Source organism: Lemur catta, chromosome 4 (assembly GCF_020740605.2).
Source record: "Lemur catta isolate mLemCat1 chromosome 4, mLemCat1.pri, whole genome shotgun sequence".
In the NCBI taxonomy this organism is placed as follows: domain Eukaryota; kingdom Metazoa; phylum Chordata; class Mammalia; order Primates; family Lemuridae; genus Lemur; species Lemur catta.
In genome coordinates this window covers 40,837,635-40,856,482 of record NC_059131.1, presented here as the reverse complement: position 1 = coordinate 40,856,482, position 18,848 = coordinate 40,837,635, and the positions used below count along the sequence as shown (strand labels likewise).

At 38.7% G+C, this 18,848-nt stretch overlaps 1 protein-coding gene across 3 annotated transcripts in view; it reads left to right on the top strand.

Annotated features, from left to right (window-relative positions):
- ASB3 (ankyrin repeat and SOCS box containing 3) overlaps positions 1–17,950 on the top strand; it is a 135,724-nt gene extending 117,774 nt beyond the window's left edge. The window contains exons 10-13 of one of the 3 annotated variants that reach the window (XR_006734704.1): positions 11,326–11,388; positions 11,544–12,693; positions 16,948–17,085; positions 17,275–17,950. Coding sequence is in view for 1 of the 3 variants with exons in the window: in XM_045549597.1 (XP_045405553.1) it covers positions 11,326–11,345 (20 nt within the window). In the remaining 2 variants the exon portion in view is untranslated. Of the gene's footprint in view, positions 1–11,325; positions 11,389–11,543; positions 14,986–16,947 lie in introns of those variants that run through there. The other 2 variants (XR_006734703.1, XM_045549597.1) reach the window with 2 other exon arrangements.
- Positions 17,951–18,848: the final 898 nt, after the last annotated feature.

Below are 18,848 nucleotides of genomic sequence, written 5' to 3'. Positions count from 1 at the left end.
TTGTGCATTCATATCTTCTTGGTTCAAGTTGATGAACAAATAAGTCAGAGAAGAGGAAATCTGAGCAGTTGAGTAAACATACGAAAAGCAGCTCAACCTCATGAGTAGTGAGGAAAAATTTAAATAAAAATCACAAGTTGATGCCATTTGATACTTTTAGGGTTGACAAAAATTAAAAGGTCTGGCAAAACCAAGTGCTAGCATGGATGTGGGCAGCAGATCCTGCCGCGTACTGCTGATGGTAGTGGCAATTAGAACAAGCACTTTGGAGTGATTCCACAGCACCTAGTAAATTTGAAGATGTGTGTGTGCTATGACCCTACAATTCTACTTCTAGTTGTATATTCTGGACAAGAAGAAACGTACAAGTATGTTCACTGCAGCATTACCTGTAATAATAAAACAAACCAAAGGTGTTTCAATATCCATCAACAGAAGAATGAATAATAAATGATGGTATATTCTTGAAGTAGAATGTTATATAGCAGAGAATGTAAATATAATAGAGGTATAGTCACCAACATGAATAAATTTCACTCATTCATCATAATGATGAGTGAAAAAGCAAATTGTAAAAGGATACTTACAGTATACCATTTATTTAAAGTTAGAATAGAGGTATAGTCACCAACATGAATAAATTTCACTCATTCATCATAATGATGAGTGAAAAAGCAAATTGTAAAAGGATACTTACAGCATACCATTTATTTAAAGTTTAAATAAGCAAGAAAAACTGGGTGTGGTGGCACAGGCCTGTAGTCCCAGCTAGTCAGGAGGCTGAGCCAGGAAGATCGCTTAAGCCCACAAGTTTGAGATCAGCCTGGGCAATGTAGTGAATCCAGGCTCCAAAAACAAACAAACAAACGAAAACAAAAATAAGCAGGCAAAACAATATAATGCTTTGTTTAAGTATACACACATATGCAGCAAAAATCTAAAGGTATGCTTGGGAATGATGAACACCAAGTTCAGGTTTATGGCTGCCTCTGGGAGGGAGGGAGTGGGGTAAACATGAGGGACCTGAACAGTGTTTGCAATGTTTTATCTTTAAGCTGGGTAGTGGGGTCACGTTCACTCTGTTATCCTTGATTATTATCTCTTGTACCTTGTTTTTTCAAGTGAGCAGAATCTTTCATTATTAATTTTTTTTTATTTCAATAGATTTAGGGGGGTACAGGTGATTTTTGTGATACATGAATGAATTGTATACTGGTGAAGTCAGGGCTCTTAGTGTACCCATCACCCAAATAGCGTACATTGTGCTTGATAGGTGATTTTTGATCTCTTACCCTACCCCACCCCATCTCTAACGTCCATTGTACCACTCTGTGTAACCATGTACGCCCATCATTTAGCTCCCACGTATAAATGAGTGTGTGCAGTATTTGTTTTTCCATTCCTGAGATGTCTAAAAAAAAATTTTTTAAAAAATCATATTTTGGAGTTGGCCTTGATTTCAAATCCCTTTTCTCGTCTGTGCAAGCATGAACAAGTATCTGCAACCCTCTGAGTCTCAGTTTCCCCATCGATAAAATGAAAATAGTAATTCCTTATTCCATCAGGTTATGACAGGATCAAATGAGATAATGCAAGTCAAACAGCCCAGTGTCTGCACATGTACTGAACAATCAATTAATGTTAGAATTAATGATAATTCTAGAAGGCTCTTTCTACACGCTTGTTAAATTTAAAGTGATATCAGTTGTCAATAGCAAATATATTATCAGTTCCCTTCCTGTCAGACTCCCCAAAACCTTGACCTGCAAAGTGAATGATACATTCAATTTTTCTTGTTTACACTTTAATTAAGTCTTTCCCTTAGGTCGTGGTCACACAGGTCAATACTTGTTTTTAAGGCTGGGTTAATGTCCCTGACTTTTTTGGTAATTTAGATAATTGAGGTGCTTCAGGCAGGGCCTAAGTGCATAGTTTGTTCAACACAGAGGAGGGTCTGACACTTTCAATATTCTCTCTCTCTCTCTCTCTCTCTCTCTCTCTCTCACACACACACACACACACACACACACACAGCAGTCCATCCTGCACATTGCATTACTCTCATTGCTTTAAAGTTGTATTAATTAATTAATTAATTAATATTTTTGAGACAGAGTCTCACTCTGTCACCCAGGCTGGAGTGCAGTGCCCTAATCATAGCTCATTATAACCTTGAACTCCTGGGTTCAAGCGATCCTCCTGCCTCCGCCTCCCAAAGTGGTAGGATTACAGGAGTGAGCCACTGTGCCTGGCCTTGCTTTAAAGCTTGTGATAATGGCTCTTCAGGTTGCTGTAAGATAATCGCAAGCGGAGTCCTGAAAACTGAATTCCCTTAGCCCAGGTCAGTTCTACTGTCTTGCCCTAGCCTACCTTTCAAGCCTGTCTTTGCTCTAGCAAAACCAAGCCATGTGTCTTGTCCCACCTCCATACCTGTGCTGCTACATCGCAGCCAGGTGTAGGGACGGCCTTGGAACATGCAGGCCTCCTTGTTAGTCTGGTTTCCCGTGGGAGAGATCAAGGAGCCAGGGAACCGAGGAAATGTCCCCCATGCATATGCTGCAGAGGAGAATAATGTAAAAAGCAGTGTGGTAGAAAGAAGGCAGATATCAGAGAGCAGGGACAGAGTCAGGCAACATGCTGGATTTTTGTAATAAATTTTGTAATAATTCCCTCCTACCATAAAATTGAATAATAGCTATAAAATCAATTATGAACATCATGACTTAATGTTGTAATTAATTAAAACCCCATGGAGGATCTAAAAGTCTAGTAAAGAAATCTTTTTGTGCTGCAAACCTTGCCCAAATATTCTAGAGCCAGAATTCTAGGGTTTGAATCCCAACTCTGCCTCTACACGGAGAGGTTAAGTAACTTGTGACCTGGAGTAAATCACTTTACCTCTGTGCCTCTTTAAGATGGGGAGAATAATAGTGCCTATTTCCTAGGTTGTCGTGGAGACCAAATGAATTAATATGTGTAAGTCGCATAGTGCCTAATAATGGAAAGTGTGCAAAAAAATTATTAGCTATTATTCTCTGCCTAATTTGGTTGAACTAGAAAAGGTCTTTTGTATCTTAATCTAAGTTGTTTATATTTTAAAAACACAAGCATAATTTGACTGTTTTAACAGGATTACTGTTAAATAGGCTGACTGGAAGCAGGAAAAAGCAGGAAGACCAATTAATAGGCTTTTATAGGAATCAAAATAAGAGATGATGGTGGCTTGGACAGAGTGGTAACAGTTGAAGTCTATAAACAAAATCTAAATAATCTCTTCAATCCTGGACCTAGGATTGTGTGTATGTGCATGTGTATGTGCATCTTTGAGCTCTATTCTATTCATTTTATCTATGTATCTGTTCTTCTGTGAGTACTATACTATTTTTTAATACTAAGGCTTGGTGATATTTGTTAATATCTGTTGGAATGAGTCCTCTTTCTTTTGTTCTTCTTTTTCCAAAGTTAACATGATTATTTATGTTCTTTTATTCTGCCATATATATTTTAGAGTGAATTTATCAAATTTCTCAAGCCAGAAATTTTATTTGGGATTATACTAAGTCTGTAAATTAATTCGGAGAGAATTGTCATCTTTATTATGTTTTTGTCACATCCATGCATTCATTTTCTTTATGTACTATAATTAAAGTTTTAAAATATTCTCCATAAAGATCTTTTGTGTTCTTTCTTAGATACTTTCCTAGGTACTTTCTTAAATACTTAGATACTCACTTAGATACTTAGATTTTTAAATACTTTGTTGTAAAAAGTATGTTATTTTCTATTTGATTGTGGCTAGAATAAAGAAATATTGATTTTTATAAATTCATTCTGTTTCTACTAACCTTGCTGAGGTTTTTCATTAGATCTGATAATTTATCTCTATTTTTATTGGGTTTTTATATTTTCTGCAATTAATTATGATTTGCAACTCAAGTTCATAGTTCTTTCCCTCAAAGGTGAAATTCTAAATTTAATAAAAATGCAAAATTCAAGATTTCTTCATAAGAGTAAACAAAATGTACAATTTCAGGACCTTAGCAAAACAACAACTAGGGATAATCAAAGTATTTGGCCAACTATGGTCACATCAAACCACATTCCCAAAGCACAGTATTTTTCTTACTGTTAATGACAACAACATCAGCAACAAAAATATTAATCTTTCAATTCATACTTAGTTTTAGCATAATAATTCAGAAACAGATATGTATCTCAACCTTTTGCATGTTTAAATTTATTATACTACAGGTAATGTTATGTTTTTACTTTTTTGCTCATTTATACATACTGTCTTTGCTGATAATATAACCATCAATGTTATATTGTTTTCTATTTTGTTCATACATCAAATGACTAAATTTAACCCAAGGCAGGACTTAGAATTATATGTCATAGCAAAATTCACCAGATATTTAAATGTTTAAACACAAGACTGTAAAAGGAGTCTATTTTCAATTTTGTTTTATTTACATACTGTCTCATATAAAAGGACACAGAAATCCACCAGTTTTCAACAAATTTAGAATGATAACTTTTCAGATTTAAAAAAAACCCATCTATTTATATGGTTTTACAGAGAAGAATTGTGAATTTCTATAGTAAAATAATAGTTTATGTAGTCACATCACGTTTTATTAAGTGTAAATATTGAAACAATGATAGTAATTTAAAAAATTTCTAACAGTAGCAACTATTTTTCAGCCTAATAAAATACTAACGGATACCATTTCTACTTGGGGACAGTCCAGTGAAAACATTGGCATACTAGTTTGTTTCTAGACCATACATGAGAACACACACGAATTCATTCTCTGTGACATAATATTCATAACAATGTTCCGTTTAAGAGTTTGAAATGTTCCAAGGAAAGGAATAAGATCAAGGATGTCTCTTGAAAACTTTGGAACAGCATAAATGGTACAACTAAGGAAACAATTGCAAAAATTATAGCATGTCAACTTGATGGAATATATTAATATTAGGCAACCATTGAAATCTGGAAACTGTAATACGTAAAAGAGTGTCTCTGCTGTTAAGTAAAGAAGGAAAATCTATACAAATTGAACAAATACAAAAATATTGACTATATGTTTAAAATATATGTCCTTGGCCAACTAAGAAATGAAATTAATAGTTACTAGGGTGGTGACATTGTGGGAGAATTCTTTTTTTTTTTTTTTTGAGACAGGGTCTCACTTTGTTGCCCCAGGCTAGAGTGCAGTGGTGTCATCATAGCTCACTCCAACCTCCAAATCCTGGGCTCATGTGAACCTCCTGCCTTAGCCCCCTGAGTAGCTGGGACTAAAAGGCATGCAACACCATGCCTGGCTAATTTTTCTATTTTTTGTAGAGGCAGTGTCTTGCTCTTCTTGCTTAGGCTGGTCTCAAACTCTGGGCCTCAAGCCATTCTCCTGCCTCAGCCTCCCAAAGTGCTAGGATAACAGGTGTGAGCCACTGTGCCTGGCCTGAGAGTTCTTTATTCTCCAAATTTCCTGCGGTAGTAGTGATAACATCCGCAAAAATGTCTTGAGTATCTGCTTTTGTGCCAGACACTGTACTAGATACGTTCTACCATGATTTCTAATCTTCCTCAATATCAGTGCTCCTCAAGCTTTGTTGAGCATCCAGAGGGCTTGTTAAAGCACAGATTGCAGGACCCAACCCCAGAGCATCTGATTCGGTAGGTCTGGGGTGGAGTTTGAGAATTTGAATTTTTATTGAGTTCCCAGAATTCCAATGCTGCTGGTCTACAGTCTACACTTTTAGAACCCCTGGTTTATAACAGAGGTATTTTTTTCCATGTTGTAAGTGAGAAAATTGAATCAGAGATTAAAAAACAAGGCCAATAAGTTGCAGAGCCAGGTTTTAACCACAAGTTTGTCCAACTCCAAAGTCTGTCTTTTTTATGCTTCACTTGTGTGATCCTATTTGTCAACCACCAAGTGTCTTAGTTATCTTGTCAGGCTCATCCTCCCCGGGAGCTGCCCAGTGGCTGACCAGTCGTTAGGAGGCTTCGTAAGGTGACACATGCCTGGGGGAATCAAAGTCTGGCTCTCTGAGCTCCAAAATTAGAAGTGAGATCTTGTTGGTATTCCTGAGTTAAACTGGATTTAGGGGAGATTCCTCACATGAACAACAGGCTGATATATGAAGCCAGGATGCCAACTTACTATGAGAAATATAATTTTCATGGGACCAGACATTCCTCGTTGGCCTGACTGAGCATACTCTCCCTAGAGATGCGTTTTGTGCATGAGAAACCAAATTATCAGAAGGCTGCTTGGTGATTATGGAATCAAGGCTAAGGGATTTAATAATATAATTCAAATATTTTATGTCATCAGGCTCTGCTGGCATGCCCTAGTGCATACATTTGCAGAAAAGAGACAACCACATCAGGTAAATTTGTATCTGAGCTGGACTGACAAAGTGCTTTACTGATCTTGGATCCTGCTCAAAGGGGGCTGACACTATTGGCTCCTAGAAATCCCCTCTCTCATGTTTCGAAGACCGGTTTTGCCTTCTTTCTGGCTGATTGTGTTTTAGGTGTCAATCTGATGAAAGTCAAGACTTGTAGGTCTAGGAGTCACATTTTTCTTTATAAGGTGACTTTGCATATGTCTATGCTGAACTATTTTTTATTTCTAACTGTAGTTTAGCTCTCAGTGAGCAATCATTTCTATCTGCAATGGCTTGATTCTTAGATTGTAGGAATAAATTCTCAAAGACGTTGGTTTTCTTGGCTTTACAGATGTGAGCCCTAAAGTGCAGAGAAAGGGTAAAGATTATAGTCAACATCTAGAGGGATCTTCAAGACCCCAAACCTGAGAGAGCTGATCAAAGGCAGAGAGATTCCTGCTCTGGTCAGCAGGGCAAGACTTGGAGTGAGAGGCGTAAGTGATGCTCATCAATGAGAACAGTTGCAAATGAACACATTCAGTTTGTTGGCACACGTGGACGATTGCGCTTGTAAGGTTACTGGCCAGGGTATGCCCTTCAGATGCTGCCGTTGCACTCTGTAGACCAGCAGTTCTCAAAGCATGGCCCCCTTCAGCAGCAGCAGCAACCTGGGACCTTGTTAGAAACACAAATTCATGGGCCCCACCCTAGACCCACCAAATCAGAAACTGTGTGAGTGGGGCCCCTAATTTGAGTTTTGCCAAGTCTTCTAGGTTATTCTGGTGCTTGCTACAGTTTGAGAACTACTGTCCTACACCTTTATGTCTAAATTACTTGGAGAAGGAGCTCTAATACATTGTAATATATTACCTTCTTGACAATATATATATATATATACACACATATATATATATATATATATACACACACACACACAAACATTTTACAGCAGTTATGATGAGAGATAACTAGGGCCTGTTTATGATGATCATGACCAAAGAGGGTTATTAGGCTATTTATACTTATGGGAGCAGCATAGACCCAAGAACATGAACCATTTGCATTCCACTTACTTATGTGTGAACTTGGACAAGTTACTTAGTCTCTTTGTGCCCTGTGTCCTTATTTGTAAAATAGGGATAATGAGAGTATCATCTAATAGGCTTGTTTAGAGGAATGAAGTACTCATAACCATTAAATTAAATTAAATTTGGCCTCCATATGTGGTGTACTGTAACCTAACATAATGTGTAAGCAAACTGCAACCTAGCTTGAGAGTATATTCTTGTACCAAGTAGCCAAGTCTCGGCTAATCATTGCAGCCAAGCTTTCAGCTTTCAGTTTGGCTGCAAACTGCCAAAACGTGTCCAAATAAGGCAAACACTGAGCTGTAACCAATCAAGCTATTTCTACGTGTCACTTCCTTTTTCTGTTTATTGACACTGTCTGTCCTCATTACTGGGTGGAGCTCCCTGAACCTTTACTGGTTCAGGGTGCTGCCCAATTTATGAATCATTTCTTGCTCAGATAAAGTCTGATAAATTTATTTTGTCTAAAGATTTTTTTTTAACAGATGAGGGTCAGAAATCGGATTTGAAGTAGATCTCCAGTGACCCCTAGGAACACCAAGTGACAAGTGAAGGTGCCCACCAAGACCCATTGTGCCCATTTATCTCTCATAGCAACTGGGGTTATAGGTCAGTTATCTCTTGAATTTGAGCTCTACAAGTTTATGTTTTGAGCTCTAACTTTATTTGAGGAAGTTTTACTGGACTGGGTCCAGGATTAAACTGGATCTGATAATTAACTGGATTGAATACAGTTAGGGAATTCAGGTAGGCCCCTTTTGAAAATGAGTTTCTTCAATCTAAGGAGTCTGGGACTCCACTTTCTAGAACACTGGCTAACTTTATGCACAAAAATTATGGGCCCACGAGAACATACATTGGGGAAAGGACACCCTCCCTCTTCAATAAATGGGGAATACTGGATATCTATATGCAGAAGAAGGAAACTAGACTCCAATCTTTCACCATATACAAAAATCAACTCAAAAGGGATTAAAGAGTTAAATGTAAGACTGAAAGTATAAAAATACTAGAAGAAAATATAGGGGAATTGCTTCAGGACCTTGGTCTAGGAAAAGATTTTATGGCTAAGACTTCAAAAGCACAGGCAACAACAACAAAAAAAGACAGATGGAACTATTAAACCAAAAAGCTTTGCCACAGCAAAGGAAACAATAAAGAGAGTGAAGAGACAATCTGTAAAATGGGAGAAAATATTTGCAAATTATTGTTCCAACAAGGAACTAATGTTCAGAATATATAAGGAATTCAAACAACTCAACAGCAAAAAAATCCAAATAATTCTATTAAAAAGTAGGCAAAAGATGTGAATAGACGTTTCTCAAAAGAAGACATACAAGTGGCAAATAGGTATATGAAAAAATGCTCAACATCATTAATCATCAGGGAAATGCAAATCAAAACCACAATCAGATATCATCTTAACCCAATTAGAATGACTTACAGAAAAGACAAAAATAACAAATGTTGGTGAGGATGAAGAAAAAAGGGAACTTCTATACACTGTTGGTAGGAATGTAAATTAGCATAGTCATTATGGACAACAGTATGTAGGTTTCTCAAAAAACTAAAAAAAGAACTCCCATATGATCCAGCAATCTCACTACTGAGCATTTATCCAACGGAAAGAAAATCAGTATATTAAAGGATACCTGCACTTCCATGTTTGTTGCAGCACTATTCACAATAGCCAAGATATGAAATCAACCTAAGTGTCCATTAGGGGATGAATGAATAAAGAAAATGGGGGATATATACACAATGGAATACTATTCATCCATAAAAAAGAATGAAATTCTGTCATTTGCAGGAACATGGATGGAACTGGAGGACATTGTTAAGTGAAATAAGCCAGGCACAGAAATACAAATATCACATATTCTCACTCATGTGTTAGAGCTTAAAAAGTTGATCTCATGGGAGGTAGAGAGTAGAATGACAGTTACCAGAGGCTGGGAAGATGTGAGAAGGAGATGAAGATAAGTTGGTTAATGAGGACATACATTCAGTTAGATCAAAGGAATAAGTTGCACCATTGGGTGACAATAGTTCACAACATCATGTTGTATATTTCAAAATAGCTAGAAGAGATGTGAAATGTTCCCAATACAAAGAAATGAAAAATGTCCAATGTGATGGATATCTTAAATACCCTGATCTGACCGTTACACATTGCATTCATGTATCAAAATACCATATGTACCCCATAAATATGTACAAATATGTATCAATAAAAATTTAAAAATATGGGCCCAGAACTTGTGTATTTTTGGAAAAATGAGTTCACCTTTCTAGGGATGACTTTGAATTACAGGGATCATAGTGGGGAAGTTTTAGCTTGTCTCTAGGATGTAGCAACTGAGGAGGGTTTTTTTTCCCCTTTTCTTCTAGGAATATGTAAAAATTACCTCTTCTTACAGGTGAATACTGACCAATATATAGGTAATAATTTCACTACTGCTCTTGCAATCTATGTCTGTTCAGAGAGAATGCTTCATCTCATCAGTTCCTACTTAAGGGAATTTTTAGAGCTTGAATTTCAGGACATTCCAGTTTAGAAATTTCTTTAATTTGTTATGCTTCCCTTTATGTCTGGAGCTGCATTTTTAATATCTTGGCAGATGGTGTGTAAACAAGAATTTTACACCCACAATTTGCTTGGTGTGCGGGTAGGGCACTTCTTCAGAGTGTAGGTTTGTTTTTTGTTTTTTTTTTCTGATTATAGTATAGCTGCAAGATTTTCATCAACCAATTTGGAGGAATTTGAGCATATCCTACCCAAATTTGCACGTTAAGCAGTAGCTTCTAATTCTCATTTCTTATAATTTTATAAGTATTTCTTTTTTCTTTCCATGCAATCTTGCAATATTATCAATAGCTATTTCTTTAAAGGAGAACAAACATTTAGATTGTGAGCTTGTGAAGAGGGAACTTATGCCAAATTATGTTCATAGTCTTTAGGTGATAATGTGTTCTGAATAATAAAATAGAGAATTTGTGCAATAGAGAATAACACTGCATAATTTTAAGTCAGGTCTTTTGGATATGAGAATTTGACCCAGGTCCAAGCTGGTTAACCTACTGATGAAACAGATACATATTCTAAAGTTTTTTTTTTATTTATATAAAAGTAAAAAAATTTATTTTATCCTTCTTGGGGTGGGGGGGAGAGAGAAAGAGAGGGAGGAAAGATGGGGAGACTAAGATTTTTTAAAAATATATTTAATTTTTTTTTTTACAAATGTGAACGGTTAACTTTGTACAACCCCTGCTCTTATTGTCAATCCTTTAAAAAACAAATATTTATTAAATACCCATCATTGTATTTGCTTCAGTGAGAGACACAACCCATTTAAAATATAGTTCCTGTTCTGGAGAAGCTTAAAAATCCTGATAAAAGGGCAGAATTCACAGGCATAGAGAAATTTAATGGAAAACTGTGTGTTTGTTAGAGAACATTTTCCTCACCTCTGGCTTTTTGGAGGAGGAATTCTACTGGGCATACATCAGGCTTCTCTCTCTACTTTATTTACTCTACCCTCGTGCTCCATGAGGGCGAGTGACCCACGTGATTGATAAACATTCTCAGGACAGTTCCACTCTGCTTCCTCTTCTTGGGAGCTGGCTTGTCCACATAGAGCATGGGCTCCCTCCATGCTTCTCGTCCAAGGTGGATTTCACCTGGGTGTGCATCTGCTTCTTAATCTGGTCCAGGGCTGCCTGAGACGGGGGGCAAGTCTGCCTAAATAATAGACTAGAGGTTGGTCTTAGAAAACCCACTTAGTGATAAATCACTATTCTGATCTCCATATTTATTCTTTGTTTTAACTCTCAGTCTTTACAGAAACCAGTTAGGAAGACACCTGAATCATACATGATACTGAAGTTAACATCCTTGGTAAGTCAGGGTGTGGTGTGGGTGGTTGGAGGAGACCTTGTGAAGATCCGTTAGGGTTGGGTCTTGGAGTATGAATAGGATTTAGAAAACAGAAAGAAGGAAAAGAGTCTTTTCTGCCTCATTTGAGAAATAGTATGATTATTTTTCTATTGCAGATGATCTCATGGGATCAGAAAAAGGATTTTTATGAACATCACAAAGAAAAAGAAATCGAGAGGAGAATTCCAGATTTTCATAAGTTGTCCGGCTTGTGGAATGAAGCAAGATTATGTTTATAACTAGTTTAATTGCAAAAGGTTTTCAAAAGAAGTGTCATTTGCCCAAATCTACTAGTCAAAACATAACAATGTCCTTGGAGAAATGGATCAGTTTGCCAGGGGACGCCAGTGCCTTCAAGTCCTGCTGATCAAGTCCTTAAATTCCGATGCCAGACATGGAAATCAGCCTTCTGATGACACGCTTAAAGGCCGCTCTTCCCCGTATTGTGTGATTGTAGGCAGTCATCTGAGTGCTCCGGGTTAGAGGTTGGAACGAACAGGATGTTCTTGAAGGCCACTGACAGCTCATGGGCAGAGCTTCTGTTAGAAAATTTGTGTTAACCAACCTTGATCTCTATAAAACCTTGTGGATTTGAACACAAACAAATATAAAATGCCCATGATCCCCACATTAACCCTCCTATTGTGTTTTCAAATGGATCTCAAATACACATTGACATGCTGCATGCCTCTCAAAGATTATTTGAAATCTGAGCTGATTGCAAAAGGATTGATTTCCAGCAAACGTGGCAAAATGACTAAGAAGGATTCAACACAGCATCTTACACACTGTGATTTTCAATAAAAGGTCATTGATTCCAGAAGAGATGAAAGATTCCTTTGCATATCACGAACATTCCTGTGCCTTACTATTTCCTCTTTCTTCTTCCGTATTGAAAAATCTCCCCATAATCTGTGCCCAAACAAATTACCAAATGTTGGAAGAGGCAAGTTGGAGTCCTGCTATGTTTATTTTGCTTTATTTGTTCTGGATTTAGAGTTAAAACCTTCCAGTAGCTGAAGTGTATCAAGGGCTTTTCATTTCATATTGTGAAATGTGTTGTTATGCACAGTTCATTCTATTAAAAAACAAAACGTGTAAACCTAAATTAAAATGCATAGTGTAGATCCCTCAGAGGGGGCTTTTGAAACACTCAGGCATGAAATGTTGCATAGATTTCTTGTTAACCAGAAAATTATTTTAGCAAGCGACCCTTCCTGAGGCCTTGGGTAGGAGCTGGGTGTCATGAGCCTCTGAAATTGTAAGGTGGGTGCTTGATGTTGTGTGCATTTATCTCAGTTGCCAGGAAGTTCACATTGCCATCTGTCTCAGGCTTTGCCAGAAGCTACCTGTGGTTTAAAAGTTCAGAAAGGTCTGGACAACAGGAGGGGTAAGGGAAATAATGTGGAAATAAAATATTTCAGGTTTTTTTTTTTGTTAACTCTCCTCTTGACACACTGTATGAGGTGTTCTGCTCACTCTCAGGTTTCTTGCTGTGAGGATTCTTTCATGATGGTATTTTAAAAAGACAAAACCAACTTCCTGTGGTGGACACAGTTGTAACATGGTATCTAGAAATACAGTTATCAGCCCATACATTTGAGCTATTTGCTAGAGCTCCAGAGGAAGAAGTGAAGAGTTCTCCATAAGGAGAGGCTGAAATTGTTCACTAAAGCTCAATCCCTTTATAGCCAAAGGAAATTAGAGAACTGAAACAATGATCACTGGAGTTCAGAAAAATCCTCTTTCAGGCTACATTTCCAGTAATTATCTCAATGCATTGGTATTTTATTTTATTTTTACTTTTTTGGTAGAGACAGGGTCTCACTATGTTACACAGGCTGGTCTTGAACTGGCCTCAAGCGATCCTCCTGCTTCGGCCTCCCAAAGTGCTGGGATTAGAGGTGTGAGCCACCGTGCCCAGCTGCATTGGTATTAATGCTGATTTCTGCCCCTGCTGTCTTCTGAAACTGCATTCTAAAGAATAGCTTTGGAAATCAGATTTAAAAATTGTGCTTATTCAATGAACTGTGGACCACTAAGGCCTTAACTAGGTATGTGAAGGGGAAATGGAAGTTGTCTAGGTAAATGGAAATGTCATAGCAAATATGTTGCACTTTTATTTCAGCCTTAAAAATCAAAGCTTAACTCATGCAATATAATCTGAAAAAATGAAGCAGTGAGTCTAAATGGTAATTGACCAGCAATTCTGAAAGACAAAGTAGAGGCCAGCTACCTTGTTATTTGCTCAGTGACCTTGGCCAAGCTACTTACTTGACTGTGTCCCATGTCCTAATTTCTAAAATAAAGACCTGTGAGGGTCTATGACATACCACCTGTGACTCACCAAGCTCAGGGCTTGGCACATTGTAAGGTTCAACATTTTTACTGTTTTATTTTCATCTTTTCCTGTCCCTCTTTTGTGTTGTTTTTAGCATGACAAGGTTAAACGGGAGTAACAAGGCGACATCAGAAACGGTGCTTTCCTGTTTATCTAAAAACAAAAATCACAATATTAAAGAAATTTTCCTTGATGAGACCAAGAAAATAAGTGGTCTGGTTATGGAGACTGATCACTAAAACAAAGTTTTCTTTTTGCACAGTTGAAAGATTTCAAGATGTCCTGTTCTGTTCCATAGAACCTTGCCTGTCCTTCTGCATGTCACCCAAGACATTCCTTAGTAATCTCTTGTTTCCTTCATCATTAATTACTTACAGAGCATCCAATTGCTTAGGAGTAGAGGTAGCTTTAGCATCTCTGGAAGAGCTGGGCGCTGGCTGGGGAGACGAGGTCTTGGAGCCTCCTCTACTGCTGATTTGCTGGGTTCCTTGTGCAGCCTTGGGTGAGAAAATTAGTGTAAAAGTCCTCGTCAAGGATCAAGGTGTCTTCCTCCTCCTTTTCGCAGTCTCCTCCTTCTGGCCAATGATGGAAACAACCTGTGTTCGTGTCATTGAAGGGCTTCCAGTTTTCAGCTTGGTGCTAGCAAGAGAGTAGTATTTCATGGGCCCATGAAAGGCAAATGTGTGGATCAGGGGTCCCAGGGCCCACCAGATGGGGCAGGGACATGAATGAAAGTAGAACCCTAAGAAGAGCAGAAATGGTGGAGACTGGTGAGTCTGAAAGCACCATCCGTCTAACCTTTGCTCTAAACTCTTCTAACCGTATTTAAATGCAAACCTATAAAAATGGCATCTGCAGCTGGATTTGGCCTCACATGGCCAGCTGACAGACTCTAGCATGGACAGCCGGTGGAAAATCAGGTGAAGCTGAGAAAGGTGCCGACTGGTGTCATCTAAGTGTTGTTCTTTTTGGGAGCGTGGGCCGCAGACTGAGTTGTGGTCCCCCCCCCACCCCGTTTCTAAGGATTCAGTCTCATTAGAGCTTGCATCCTGAAAAATCAGCACAATTTTAACTGCCTCAATTTCTCCGAGTCAGCGTTGGATGCTGATGTGCTCCTAGTCACACCTTGGGTTTGTTTTGCAATTCAGAATTTGGTTTCCCTGCTGTGGCTGATGCAGTTGGCTTTGGTTATAGTGCAATAAATTCACATAAACATTTATGAGGGTGAGCAATCATATTTTATGCGAACAAATTATTCTTCCTTAAAAGTCACTTTTTAAAAATGCATGCTATATCTTTTCTCAGTCAGCACATCAAGCTAATAAAGTTATTGTATCATCAAAATTCCCTTCATGACTGTTCCATTTATGTTAAATTTAGAAGGTTGGTCTCTATTCTGTTTCTTCCCCTCCCCCCATTGAAATTTTGTACTCTTAATGCTAGTACAAGAAATCATGATTTGTTCACATACTGCATAATTATGCTAAAAAACTAGAGAAGACAGTGTCCATTAAAAAATGTATATAGGTTCCAAATCCAAGGAAACACCTGAATTACTAGCTAATTAACATTGGATAGTTGTAATTCAAAGTGTCTTAGGGATCAAAGGATGCAATACTTTTCTGCCCATTTTCGATATCCGTCTTCCTTATTAAAGAGCACCTGGGCTGCTGCCATGGAATTTCTGCAGCATGTGATAGAGGAGAACCTTTCTCAGCCACCCTGTCCTGCCCGTGGAGGAGGAATGTAATGAAACAGGCTTATCTCCTTGGTGCACTTATTTGAGCATGTGCATTTGGAAGCAGGAAGGTGCCTCTTGGGAAGAGAGCAGGAGATGCTTTCAGTTCTAAGGGAAATTATGGGAACGGAAGATTAGGGAAAATGGTATGAGTCCTGTAGGGTGCAACCCTTCTGCAGTGTCCTGCTAGGGGGGACCCTAAGCAGATAATCAGCATTTATTAAGTGTTCTCAATGGGTGGCCCAATCCATGGCACATACAATGGTTTTTACAGGGCTTTGGGTTTGCTAGGGGGAACGTCTAAAACCATCTGAACCCGTGGCCAAACCAGGCTCTGCAGACATTGATGCTGTTGTAGAAGGCTCCTGTGGAGAACACATCTCTCTGAAAAGAGTCCCTTGGAAACCCACTTGGGCTTACCTTGCATTTCACTTGAGTGAGTACACTGTCTGGTTACTTCTTGGTGATAGAACATAGCTCTCTGGAGTCTTTCCTTTTGCATTCTCCTGTCAGTCGTAAAGACAATGGCATTTGACCAAAGTCTTATGCCCAGAATAAGTACCTGCATGTCATCCCACTAAAGACCGAGATGGAGGAGGCAATGTAGATACAGGAAACAAATACAGACTCGTTGAGGAAATATGAGTCTCAGTCCTAGTTTGGCCATTTGCTAGCTGTGTGACCTTGGGCAGATTACTGAATCTCTGTGCACATTGGCTTCCTCATCTACAAAACCCACTTCTTGGGGTTATTGTGAGTATTAAATAAGAGAACACATATAACATATACATTATAGCACTTGGAATAAAATAGGTACTCAAAAATAGTAGCTTTATTATTTTTATTATGGTGATTTCCCCTCGTAGTAACTCTGACATAAAACAGTTAAACTGATTTGCATGAACTACTTAGATATGCAGTTGGCTCTGGTTATTTAAATCCATTTTTATTCCACATTGAGTTTGAAGTATAGTTCATGTCATGAATATTACTTCCAGTCTTTAAACTAGAAACACTCAAAATTATTGCCAGCAATGTATAATAATTATAATATTTGTGTCTTAACATTTTAAAAATAACCAGTCATACTTATGAATAAGTATAATATTTCCTTTTCTACCTAAGGGAAAATATGTTTCATTTACTATACTTCTACCTCTGAAAATAAACACCACAACATAAACATGCCAGCAAGGCTGTCTTAAGCTTAAAAATCAGTGACAACAAATTTAACTTCAGGGAAAGATAATGAATGCATACTGACAGACCTCTATTCGAGAAAACATATGAATTAGGGGTAAAGGTGCTGAAAAGTCATTAGCCAAAATAGGGTGCTGTCTCAAATTCTGGCTAAAAACAATTTTTTATCATCATCCGTCATCATCGTCATCATCAAGCTTGCCTGGCTTCATATATCATAATTTGTCTTTGGCCTCTGTAGAAATGAGGCTCCACCCTGCAAAAATATCAAGGATCTTCAAATTCGCAAGTGGATTTTCTGCTTAAAAGGTGCGTCGACACGGGTGAGAAGCTGCACCCATGACCTGCAGGACCCATGGTTTCTGGTTCTGGTACCAGGGTAAGTACGTACCATTTACCTGTGTGGTTTCCACCCCTTGCCCCCAGCGGGTTCCTGTTCCTGGACCGCTCTTTGCTCTGTCGTTTCCATCAACCACCTGTCCTCCTCTGTTGACACTGACTCCCTAGAACTGCCCTGTCTGTGATTGTGGTCTCCATGTTCTTCATGGCGGTTCTATGTGCTTCCCAGGCCACTGGCTTCTCTGCCGTCATCCCTGAGCTGCCTCTCCTCTGGGCCTTGGCTCGCTCCACCTTTGGCTGGGCTCCCGCAGGTCTCTTCTGTCATGAACTCCTCCAGATGAACCGGTCACCATATGAACGGATTGAGCCTTGCCACGGGCAAGTGAGTCCGAGCTGCTGTTGGGGCTCAGAAACTGATACCCCACAATATGGCGCTTTGTACATGATGAACTGAAAAGGGAGCCTCAAGGCACCCCGCCCCTCACTGTCTCTCCCAAAGCACGGGATAAAGTTGTTCTCTGAGAGTCTCATCTGCCTGAAGTCCAGACCTACCAAAGAAGAACAATCACCTCAGTCCTTTCCCTGAGTTTTCATTAACTGAATCCACATAACAGGAAGGAAGACTAAAGTTTGTCAACAAACCTGAACAGACTTTTGTCACAAACCATGGTCTGCTCTACGGGCCCAAAAGACTTTGTCCCAGACCATTGGATGTTCTTCAAGCCCACGGAATTCTCCCTAATAATCGCTTACTGACCCTCAACAGAATTCCTCTTCTGTCCCTTCCATAACCTGTTTGGCCAGGATCCAAGCCCCATTCTTTTTGTAACCTCAGGATGGTATATGAGCTTCTATCCCACTGAGGGGTTCCTGTATCGTGTAAAATTGTGATCTAATAAATTTGTTTGCCTTTTCTCCAATTAATCTGCCTTTTGGGAGTTGATTTTTTTCAGTGAAAACTTCCCCTTCCCCTTTATTTCTTTTTTTCTTTTGCCAGCATGTTTTAGAAATGTGGAGTGCATCATAGCTCCACCCTGGGCCTTATCATTCTTTCATAGGTTTGCTTTTTTCTCCTTTCCTTTCCTTTCCTTCCTCCATATCTCACTCCCTCTCTCTCTCCCTCTCCCTCTCTGTCTCTCTCTCTCTCTCTCTCCTTTTAACAGTATAACCTCTGGATGATCTAATCCATTTCTAAGGTGTCAATTTTTAACTTTATAAACTCCAGATATTATCTCCATCCAGAATTCTACAGAGAATCACCAAGTTGATTTTCTCTGATTTGGATGCCTTGTAGATCTTAACATATTATAAAACGATCTGGGTCGGGCACGGTGGCTCAAGCCTGTAATCCTAGCACTTTGGGAGGCTGAGGCAGGAGGATCACTTGAGCCCAGGAGTTTGAGACCAGCGTGGACAATATAGTGACACTCTATCTCTACAAAAAAAAAAAAATAAAAAATATTAGCTGGGTGTGGTGTTGTATGCCTATCAGAAGGCTGAGGTGCGTGGATTGCTTGAGCCCAGGAGTGTGAGGCTGCAGTGAGCTATGATGATGCCACTGTACTCCAGCCTGGTGATGAGTGAGACCTCTAAAAAAAATAAATAAATAAACAATCTGACCCTAAAATATTGCTCTGCTTCTCCCTTGACTTGGCTGTAGGCTGTGACTCAGATTTATTGTTTCAATAAATGGTAAAACTGTTTGCCTAGGACTCTAGGAGATACTCCTCGTTCTGTATCTCCCTATGTTCTAAACACCTGGAGCCTTGTCCATTCTTTCTCCAGTATGTACCTTCAAACATT